This window comes from Melanaphis sacchari, unplaced genomic scaffold (genome assembly GCF_002803265.2).
Source record: "Melanaphis sacchari strain LSU unplaced genomic scaffold, SCAv2.0 Contig112_pilon_pilon, whole genome shotgun sequence".
Lineage (NCBI taxonomy): Eukaryota > Metazoa > Arthropoda > Insecta > Hemiptera > Aphididae > Melanaphis > Melanaphis sacchari.
Window position 1 is genome coordinate 97030 of NW_020270434.1, and position 12715 is coordinate 109744.

The 12715-nt window shown below is 26.1% G+C and overlaps 1 protein-coding gene across 2 annotated transcripts in view; it reads left to right on the plus strand.

The window, feature by feature from the left end:
• The window catches only part of LOC112603877 (lachesin-like), an 83812-nt gene that overhangs the window by 56592 nt on the left and 14505 nt on the right, over positions 1 to 12715 (plus strand). Inside the window, exon 6 of one of the 2 annotated variants that reach the window (XM_025352674.1) lies at positions 7307 to 7435. The exons of the other annotated variant lie outside the window; for it this stretch is intronic. Within the exon in view, the coding sequence (XP_025208459.1) occupies positions 7307 to 7435 (129 nt within the window). The remainder of the gene's footprint in view (positions 1 to 7306; positions 7436 to 12715) is intronic. 2 annotated transcript variants of the gene reach the window in all.

Sequence of the window (12715 nt, forward strand, 5' to 3'; positions counted from 1 at the left end):
CGTAGACACCAGACATGCTCCGCTCTTCTCCCAACATCTAAAATAAAAATAAAATAATAATAATAAAAAACTATGTTTTGAAACTCTAGTTTGAAAATGAATGTGAACGAAAAAAATATTAATAAGAAGAAAATAATCGATCCTTCTTAGTCTCAGTTTTGAACTTCAGATAAAAGTTTCTTCCGTCCCTCGTTTTACACTTTAAAGACTTATTGAAATACATAGAAACAAAAAAATATATCGCCAGTTGGCAAAAACAATGGAATTCGATGCAACCGAGATAGGGTAAAAGTATGGATTAGATGGTTTGGATGATTCTTTTAACCCTCGCCAGAGTTTGGGAGTGGGAAAAATAAAAACAAAAAATAACTCAATGTCATCGTTAACATTTCTTGTGAATATATATATATTAGTTTTTTAACTTCCTCTCGATCTTAATCGAACCCACAACGTCTTATTGTTATCCGGAATCTTTACGGAACACGCAACGGAATAATACTAGGCACTTTAAAAAATACCAAATTTCATATTCTTGGACTGTTTTTCAAATTGAAAAGGACGCTTTCTTAAGATAAGACGTTAAAATATTATCAATAAAACAATGATCAAAATAAATTACGAGGACCTATATATTGTAATTATATATATATTATATTTCACTTGTTCCTTTTTTGTGTACGACGTTTTATGGTACTCGTGTAATGAATAAGTGTACTAGTTTCAATAATAATTAATTTCTATTTTTAATCGTATTTAATATATTATTAAAAAAAAATTAAAAAAAAAAAAAAAAAAAAACAATGAGTATTTTAAACTTTTTTATTTGAATATAGCATTTAATTTTATATCATGCAATTCTGCTTAAATAAATGGAACATTGTTTTCTTTTTCAAGCATTTCTTCTGATAATGTACCCGAGTTGTATAAATAAAAACTAGATACGTATAAATAAAATTTCAAACAGGAATTGTTTAGGTACATAATCAATGTATACATAAGTTAAACTTAACAAACATACCAATGACGTTAACAGTTTATAATTGTCAGAATACTTGTTACTTAACAAGAAAAACTAAAAATTTCCGTTGTCTACAATTGGATACTGAAAAACGAAAACTATACCTAGATATTGTATAACAATTTTCGAGAGATGTTCCCAATTTAAAAGACAGATTCAGTTTTACCTAAATATAATGAGCATTGTACACAATGGCTATATTATTCACATTGGCGGTAATATTTATAAATAAATGTGTTTCATCACTTATTAATTGTTTCTAAATATCAATACTAGGAATATAAATGTATTTTCATACTTGTTCAAATAGACTCTAATCCTTTAAATGTCTGAATAGAAAAACTTAATACCAATTAGAACATTATCATATAAGTCTAGTCGGCCGCTTAATTTAAAACTTCATATATGGTTACTTAAGACATTTTTTGACTATAATTATTATTACGATATGGATTTTTGTAAATGTTTGATTCACTATCATAAATGAAAGTCGGGTTAGTTCAAATAAATAAATTACAGTTAAATAAAAGAGAACCTGCTGTGTTTGATTTGTATTTCTATCCATTTCTATGATGTATTATAGTTGTTGTTTGTTGTTATTAATTTAGTTTTAGTTTTTTTCTAATACAAATTAGTTAATATTATTATTAGTTTTATAAAATTTTAACGTCAACAGTAACATATTATGTAAACACAATTATTATGTACTATAGGTATCCTTCTACTAAAATTATGTTTTGTAGGTTATTCTAATAAAGATCGACATATAACATATAACACACCCATTTAAAAATTAACTGTTGTCTGATTCTCTGTATTCTTTTACAAATAAACGAAATCAACATAAATTATTATTATATCTAAATTTAAAATTATCTTTGATTGTAATACTTGTACGACTAGTTTACTCAAAGAAATATTTCAACGCATTGAATAACCAAATAAACTACAAATATGTTTTGTGTATCAATTATTTTTCAATTACAAAACTTCTATTTTCAATTTTCATCTGTAGGTTTATACAACCATTTCAATGCTTCTGTGTTTTCTGAAAATAGGTTGTTGGTTAAACAACGGTATTATTTACAATTAATTGTAATGAAACCAAAAACAATTTATTCAGGGTTTACAATTATTGTTTTACTCCTAATGAACATTCTTCAACCCTCTTTAATGGATGAAGTTAGCTCTTTAATGTTTAAAAGTTGATATAATTTATCTTAGTATTCTACAATGGCGAATGACTGAATGAAAACAAGTAAAATTATTACCAATAAAACTTTGTTTGCATTCTCTAGTCGAGTTTTTATGTAAGAATAAAAGAAAATGCTGTTCACCAATACATAAGACATAATTTCATTCATATTTCTTAGATCTAAGATGTTCACTGCTTTATATTATATCACCGGAGCATTAACGTAAAGTTATATTATGTATGAAAATTTCAAAATTTGACGTATAGGTTAGTAAAAAGTTTTCATTGAAAAACTTTGCCTTTTCACAAGGAAAAATGACTTTATTCCCATCATTTTTTTTTTTTAAATTAAACATGGCAAATGAAATTCAATCGATTTATTTCCTAATAATGCGCATAATATATTAGTATACTATTATAACTCATAAGATTTTTCTTGTAATTTACTAAATAATTATTTTGATATAAAAACATTATTTGAAACGTTATGTATATTTGGTATTTATTATCGAATATATTTAAATTAAATGTATACATATTTATAATACTAGAAGAATTTGCCATTGCTTATTCCATTTTCAAGCCTCCTAAAATGTTTTGTTTTAAATACTTATTTATAGTTTTTTTTTTTTTGTTGTCTAATCAATTATAATATATTTATATGCACTGATATATAAAATATTTAATACTTTTTATTTAATAGATAGATCTTATTAAATTTATTTATTTCTAAATGCACACATACATACAAGTAGTTATACCAGAAGTATAAGAATAAGGTTAATTATTAAAAATTTAGTTATTATATCATTAATTCATAATTATTATATTATAATAAAATTTTAATTAGATAGATTTTTTTTAGCATACTTATAATGTATTAGGTTATTATTGCATGCAATAGTTTTGATTTTTATAACATTATATGCATTTCTAAATTGTTGAAGTAAAATAATTTTTGATTTTTAAATAATAAATTGTTTTAATCATGATTGTTGTAAAAATAAATTATAATATGTACTTAGGATCTACATATTTAATCAATATTTTATTTCATAATCGAAAAATGTTCATAAAAAATAAATTAAAAAATAATCTTGTAATTATATTAATATACGTAAATATCTTTCTTTAACATACATACATATATACATATATATATATATATATATATATATATATATATATAAATTTACATATTGTGATAAATGCACAATATAAAATTATTATTTCTATCTGTTAATAGTTTTTATGTCATTGAGAAAAAATTATTTAATACGAATATACGATAAACATTACGATTATATACTTTAACAAAGCTGGTTTGATTATTCCTCATGACTTTCATTGGCTGTACTACTAAAACTAAAGTAAAACTAAGCAGTTTTTATCTATTCAAATAATTTATTATATTAATAAACATAACGAAAATTAATTTAACTATTTTAATTTTTTAACGCTTATAATCAATATTAAATATGAACTCAATTTGAATTTATATATATATTTAATTTAATAATTTTAATTTACTTTTAAATTTATCAAATTAATTGCATTTTTAAGTATTTATAAAAAAAATAAGCTTAGCGGGCTAAGCTAACATATTAGTTCTGTAATTCAATTTAGTGCAGTTTTTAAATTTATAAATTATATATTATTTTAAAATTTGGAAACATAAATATTATATATTACTTAGCTATCTAACTTATCTAATAATAAAATTGGTAACTATTTATTAATTATTTATGATCTATGTTTTATTTTTATTTTTCTACTTCATGTTCATAATTGTTTAATCTGTTTATAAATTTATAATCATATAATATTTTATCATTTATTAACCAATTTCATACCCTTAATTGTTAATTGTATTTATAGACAAAATATATTCTTAAGCCATGTTATATAAATTCCGCATTGAAACCAAATGTCGTAAGTATTGTGAACCGTTATCATAACTGCATCTCACCTGTTGAGAATATAATATAGTGTATGCGGTTCAAGAAAACAGGTTAAGAAAAATAAACAATTGTAGATGGGACAGATGGGTATAATATAAGGAGTGGTAGTGGTAAGAATAACTAAAAGTAAAAACGAAGTACATAGCAGTAGCGAGCTTTGGGATCAAAAGATTATCATATTTGCTTTAATACAATTTTTATGAAAATACATTTAATTATGTTGATGGCTTTAATTTAAATGACCTGAGAAGACCATCACCACCACCACCACCACCACTACTACTACTACTACTACTTACTACTAATACTATTATTAGTAATATGACTGTAAAAACTACTATTGATATGAATCAATGTAAATAATATAACGGTAAATTGGAAAACCTGCGAAGGAAACCAGAGATACGGACTAGGAGAACAGTTGATTTGCAAACGAACGGGGGTATCTTGGGAATGTAAGCAGCTTAATTAAAACTAATACCCGGGAAATAACAAAAACTGTGGACGTGGGATAGGTAATTTTAATGGGTTTCACGGTTCAATAATCTTAACCAAACTCCTTTCAAAAAGTTATCCATAGTCTCTCTCACAAACACACACACACACACACACACACACATATATATATATATATATATATAATTATATAAACACGCATGTACATTGTACATGTATTATTCGAAGCTAACTCCGTTGTCGACTCGTTTCGATTATATCCAATAATTTAATATTATTATCCGGTCTATGAAACGTTTTGTGGGGTTAAAGATCTGAAAATTATATTATTGTAGATTTGTATAAACTATAAAGCATTATAATTCTTGATAGATCGCATTAAAATTTCAATTTAATTATCTTTTTACCGTCGTTGTTTAATTTGACATACATTCATGTGAATAAAATCTATGTGTTGGAGTAACTAATTTAATTATCTATCGTCTTCATCATAACTATTAATTATTATTAAAATGAGTTATTAGCTTTCACATATTACACTGTTAATTAATGCGTTTAATCAATATAGTCAAATCATGCAACACAAACAATCTGCACTAAAGAATATTATGAATAGTATGACTATAATTACAAAGTGGTCTATTCATTTTCAACTTATTATTAATTTTGAACTAAACATTTGCATTATTTTAAAATTATAATAAAATAAACACGTACATATTATATCATATAAATAATTTAGGTATATACATTTAATATATTAAAGGTTAATAATATATTAATCGAGTAAAAACTTAGAACTGTGATCTCTTTTTACCTTATTATTACGGTACTTTTTTGTTTAACTCTTTTTAAAATACTTTTAATCATTGATACAAATGTATATGTAACAACGGATTTAGATTTGAAATACAATGAAGACCTTCAGTCTATGTTTGAATTGAATGCATATCAAATAAACCATTTTGAAGAAAGCAATCGTTGTTTATTATTGTTTTGAAATCCTCTTTAAAATCTGATCAAAATATATCAAAAATTTGAAAACAATATTAACCATGTATCTTAGTTTTACATAAAATCATTTGAAACGTTAGATAAAACGATTTTAAACTATATATTACTGTATTTATCTACATTAATGTTGTATAAATTATACGATCGTGAGCCATAATTCATAGGTAATAAAAATGCCTAGATAATACGTAACACAAATACTGTCACAATCTGTACGATTTTATATCATTATCCAACAAATATACCTACCATTATTAAATTCTAAATAATATTTAAAAAATCAAAAGAATAATATGTAACTAAGAAATGTATTATTTAAATTAATTAAAAAAAAATCTTTTACTTGAAATTAAAAAACAATATAATGGCGTACATAAATAGTTATTTTAATGAATAAATATTGTAGGTATTGGTAATGATTACTATTGCTACAATAATAAAATATACCTAGATATAGACTTGGAAAATAATAAATCGTGTTAATATTATTATGATACATGATATTAATTTAAGATTTTAATAAGTATTAATAGTTATTAACGTTATTGTTTTAAATTTTACTGGCGGAAAAATCATTGATTTATATTAAATTAATGGGTTTTTTTTTCTAATAAATCTAAATACAAATAAAATATAAAATATAGGTTTTGACAATAGTTTTACAGTAAACGCCAAATTATTTATTTGAAAATATCTGTAAAATTCCTTTATGCCATATAAATCGTAATAATTTGGAGAAATAAAAAGACTTTGACACAAAAAAGATGACGATACAGAGTAATATTATTGTTTTTTTCAACAATCAAATATCAATATCAGTCGATTCAGCTTGTAATCAAAGATCAAAATGGATTATTTGATTTATTGTAAACATTTGTAAGCAGCTTAACAGTTTTGTAACAGGTTTTTCCACTCTCGGAAATCAAATCTATTTTTTGAAATATTTCCTAAAAATAAAAATAAAATAATTTACTTTTTTTTGGGTGTCAGATTTCCTTTGTTTTCAAAATGTACATGAAAGTGAGTGAGAGTGAAAATAAAATCATATTTATTTAAGCTAACAAAAAACTATAGAACAGATGAAAATGGGTTCTTTTCATCTCAATGCATCAAAAGATAAAATAATGGATTTTATTCATCTATTATCATGCTATACCGGTTTTTATCAAAAATAAATTGTGGACTTCGAGTTTTGTCTAAACTATAACTGTTAAGTCTTTGATGTTAAATAAATCGTTTAAAAATGGTACAGGAAATATTTGTATTATTTTAAGGAAATTTGATTTGAATTTTGTAGAGTTGATCACAAAGAGTGCACATAACTTACAACATTATATCAAATTTATCTTTAAGAATTACATCAAAATTTCTTCCATACATTTTGTTTAATAGCTATAGAAATAATATACATAAAATTTTGTTTTTAAAATGTAAAATAATAGAAATTGATTTTTTTTTAAATTTATTTTAAATTTATAACTGTTTTTTTTGTTGTTGTTGGTTAATACCTACTCGTATCAAAATATTTTCATTCCTCCATTATGTCATGTTTAATTTATTGTTTTATCTACTTAAACCATGATAAATGTACTGTGACCTACACATATATAATATTTAAACAGTATACAGAAGCCGCTATTACATTATTTAAATGCGTTTTAGTTACCACGTACCAGGGTGAAATGTTGCGGCTGACCAAGGTCAGTAGATCCGAGATGGGAGCTTACCTGTGTATTGGGTCAAACGGAGTGCCACCTTCTGTTAGCAAACGAATCACGGTCAGCGTTCACTGTAAGTATAATATGGGTAATTGTTGTTGAGTTATGGATAAACGTACTTTTGTAAATCAATCATATGAAAATTAAATATCGACTACTGGATAAGTATAAATGGTCATATTCGATAAAAGTGTTTGAAAATAGTTATCGAAGACTGTAGCTCATTCGGCCAGGGGACCAAGGGACCCATCGCACCATTCCATTTTCTACAACGAGCATTCCTTATTGGAAGGGTGACAACACCGACAACTGTGTAATAACTGTAAAAACGCTAAACACAACCGGACTCTCCTCCATCCAACTACCAAACGAGTGTACATAGTTCAATTTAATTGGGATAAGCAAATGGAAAAAAAAAAAAAATAACAAAACATTTGTTCGCGAGAAATTGTATACAAGTGCTGCAGGCGTACGGTTTTCGATGCACTTCTCGTCCACGGGCGGTGGAATGGGTAGGCGGGACCTCGCAGGGACGTTGAATTAATGACGCAGACTGGCCACCGCAAGTCACTATACATATATATAAACACTATTTATTGTATACACTATACACACACGCGCAACCCGCCCACAGTCTTCGAAGCGCGTACAATGCGTATATTTTAAGAAACCGCCCCTTCCCTACAGTGATTGAGAATAAGAAGTCGGATGTTGTGTGGTACAATTAGAAAGTTTATACGAGATCTCGTTAAGTATAATATGGACCCGTACCACCGACCAGATAACAGCGCGGGACAAAATTAAAATGAATACCCATCGAGAGAGATTCAGACGATTTATTATTTCCTCGTCGACTTACGAAAAATAAAATTATCGTGCACATGCACATTTAGTCGCATTATGGATGGGTTTCCGGGTTTTCGGGTTTCACCCCTCATCTTTATTGGTGTAATGTCACTGAAAAAAACACCGCACTAGGTTTTAGAAGGTGGTTAAGACGTAAATAAATTGTGAGAATAAATTCAAAGTATAATTAATTTACTTCCGTTGAAATTCAATCATGTTTTCGCATATTTCCAAATGTTCATCGTATATTTTGGGTGTTGGTCGTGCAAATACCAAATTACGTTTTGAATTACAAATCGCTGATTAGTATTAAACTCACTTCGAAATTAATTTCAATACTTCAATATTATACCAACAGACACGTTTTATAAACAAATAATACATAATATTATTGTTAATTGGTTTATTTATATTATGTAATCTAAATAAAATTGTACTTGGGGTAGTTCTACACGAAGACCAATAATTGTCAGTTGTCTGTCGAATGTGATCAAGTTGAGTTAATACAATTTTCAAAACCTCTGAATTCAATTTAAACTTTTACAAAACATTTAAAGTGCATTTTAAATTTTAGTTAAACATTTAATTATAGTATAATATTAACTGTATTTATTAATTTAATCAAATCAAAAATCGCTAAGAATGAGGAAATATGAAAATACATTTTCACGTTGAACTTTCTCTAAACTTTAATCAATATTTATGTTTTTATTAAACTAAACACAATTTAAATTTCATAATAAAGTATTATTTATAAAATTTATTTTTAAATTGATTGAAATAAAAACAAATTCTCTGAAGAATTTCATTACCGGATAACTTTTCTCATCATATTTTCATATGTTTTTTTTTTTTTTTTATGTAAATTATTGTTAATTGTATTTCTATCACATTTCATTTACTTGTTTTGTTGTGTTTAAAGAAATACAGACTGTACATTTTTCTTTGGAAAAAATAGATATAATATATATATATATATAAATAAATAAAACAAATAAAAATAGTTTAAAATAATGTGAAAATAAATTAAATAACATATAGTTAATTTTGAAGAACTTTATGTACAAATGTAATACATGAACGCCAATATATATATATATATAAATGTAATCCATTAGTCATTACTTACAAAATAAACACATTATATTTTTCATCAAAATATTGTATATAATAATTTTGGTTGTAACTTGTAGTTACAAGAATCATTATAATTTAAAATTATATTGAACCAAATTTTGGAATATTTTCAACTAAACAATACTTAGAAAAAAAATCAATTATATTTTTCACATGGTTTATTTTTTAAATAAAAAACTCTATACTATCTTTAAAAAATAGCTTGGCAACATTAGCTACAAATATTCACTTCAACTGCCTACTCACAAGACTATGAACAGAAGAAAAATATTCCACAAATGTCGTACAATGTTTTATATAATTAAAATAATTTATTATATTTACACAACAATTTAAGACTATTCAAAGTCAGTTATGTTAAAATATAGCTGATACATGAGAAACTTTCAGATCCAAAACAAAAATTCTTTAGTGAAGTCAAGAACATAATATAGAAAGGTACTGAAAACTAGGGTTAAACTTTAAAAATATAAACAACAAAATTATAATAATTTCTCTTAGAGTTAAAACGCTTTGCATCACACCTAATCTATTTTGTGTTAGTAAAAAGTTCTTATTTCTGGTATTTGTGATCTTTGTGATTTATTTTTATTCTTACAAACTAATTTTATAATAATGAAATATAGATTTACACATGGTAATGATGGACATGATAATATTTCCAATACAATGCGATATAATACAATTTTCCTTTAAACTTTTATAGAAGTAAAACTAGCGATAAATATTAATTAATATCAGGAAATTAACTAATTAAGTTTTTATACATCATTTGTGTAGTATTTAAAAATATTTTTAATGTGTTTATAAAAAAAAACTATTTATTTTAATCCCTATGAAATTACCCAGGATTTGATTATTTATATAATTACAATAACTTTTTTATGATTTTAAAATAAATATTTAACACTTTCTAATAATTGAAGCGATTATTTCAGAAACCCGTTTAGTACAAATTTTAAAATTTCCAGTTTTCTGTAGAAAGCCGTCAATACCATTTAATAACGGGTTTCTGAACTAAATTCATTATTTGACCAAAAATTAAACAGCCATAGAGGTTCGATACTTAACGGGTTTTTGCACTAAACGAAGTGTTTTATTTCATAAAACAATAATCTGAACCTAACACATTTTTCATCATTTTGGCGTATGACGGTTTCTGAAATAATCGCTTCAATTTTAATACATACCTACCAGTCTTCTAAAAATCACCCTAGTCTTATGAATAATTCAATAACTATTTAAAATAATTTTTATTTTTTTATATTATTTCAGTTATTTTAAGTTAATTGTCGTGTTGTTAAACTGTTTTCATTTGAAATATTATATAACTAATAATTATACCCTATTGATTAACTACTACACTCATAGAGAGTGAGAGTGATAATTTGAGTTTCTCGAAAAAAATATCCAGTTGTGGAATAACAGTATAACACATACTCGAGAGAAAATGATGAACAAATCAAAAATGCATTATATTTTTTTTTCGTCTATACAATTGATAATTAAATAAACATATTATACATCATGATCTATTTAAATTACTTTTTATTGATATTTTATTATTTTTAGTTGAAAATACATTTAAATTTATATTTATTCGTCGTTTACGAAACGTATATTTGAGATACATAATATCTATGTTCATTGAACGGCGCGTTATATAGTTAATTTCGGTACACTGGAAAATAGGTTTCCCAATCGGCGTGGAACCCACCCTGTTATTAGTATGGAAATATTTCATTATAAATTTTTTTTTAATAATTCAAAAAAGTACGTGTTTATTAAAAATGTTGGGTATGAGGTAGATATTGAAGGATTGAAAGGGGTATAGAGTTTAGTCATAGTAAACAAATAACAAATAAAATATTCATTTAAAAAAAAAAATATATATATATAAGAATTGTGATTTACTATTCATTAATTTATTTCACAAAATTAATCATATTGATTTTCTAAATGTATAATATTTTTTAAAACTTATCATTTCAAAAAATAGTGGTGGGTTAAACAGATAGTTTGTACGTGCAAAAACTCGAAGACGATGGGTATAATTGTCATAATAACACAAACAGTCAGATATTCGCTTTTTAAATTAAGTTCGCACGTAGATCGCGAGAGATACGTGCTTACAGGGGTGAAGTATCGTAATTCTTAATCACATTAGTCCTGTGGGGTGTTCGCAGTTGGGTCAATTGATGGTGGTCTTCCGACAGAGTAGAAAACTTTTTCATGCCGTTAAACGTCATGCCTTGAGGGGGAAAATGATCGCGCACGTGCGACGACGACAACAAATACTCTCTGCGTTCCTCGGCGACTTTATGTTCCAAAAATCCGGGCTTTGTATCTCAAAAATCCGGGCTCTGTATTCCACTTACGCATCGTGCACGTAAAAAATATTTTCGGAGCTCGCTGTTTAATTGTTATCGCCCCTATGTACGACGTATATCTATGTGAGGTGGTGAAGATGAGTTCACCTCGCCTCCGACCGTCACTTGTTCGTCCGCTACTTAAGTCTTGTCGTCTTGTTGTTGTCAAAACGTGAATTTCACCCCCATCACACACGTCCCAGGAGACCATTGTTTGCTTGCAATGTTGTACCACCGAATATCTACACTAACTCTGAAGATCATTTAGAAGCGCGCGTGTTTCATCGTTGAAACTTAATCGTACGAGTTTCACATCATACTATATTTAGGTACCACTGCAATTATTGTTATCGATTCAATCTATGCACATTTCGATTTGGACAATGGAATCGATACGAAAATTACATCACGACTTTGTTACTTTGTTGGCGTATGTCAATTAAAGCACAAGCCTGCTTGACATCTTTATAAAACATCGATTTACGTGTACAGGTGTGCAAATGTGTGTGCTGTTCGCGGTTAATGTATTTTTAAATCAATCAGACTTACTTCACCTGATTAACATGTTAATCAAATTAAATTTTTTATATGTATGTATTTTTATTCAAATGTTCTTTCGCCTTATTGACTCATTCGGTTCATAAACTTAAATACTCTGGTCCTAAAGTTAACCAATAAGTGGCGATTACTTTGTGTATTTGTATAAATGGCAGTTTTTATTGTGGACAACAAGTGTGTAACGGTTATACACTTATTGTTCGTAATATTTTTGGTGAGGTTTTTTTTTTTTTCATGTTCTGTTTCTAAGCCATTAACCATATTATCACAATAAAGTTGTTACTGCATAAAACAAATAACAATATATATATATATATATATATATTATTAGCTCGTATAATATTATTATTTATGCATAAGTGAGCTTGTACATATATACGAGGCGGTGGCGTTTAGTCAGGTGGTCTATTACTACTTCCACCGACGTCGTTTTATTACGTTTT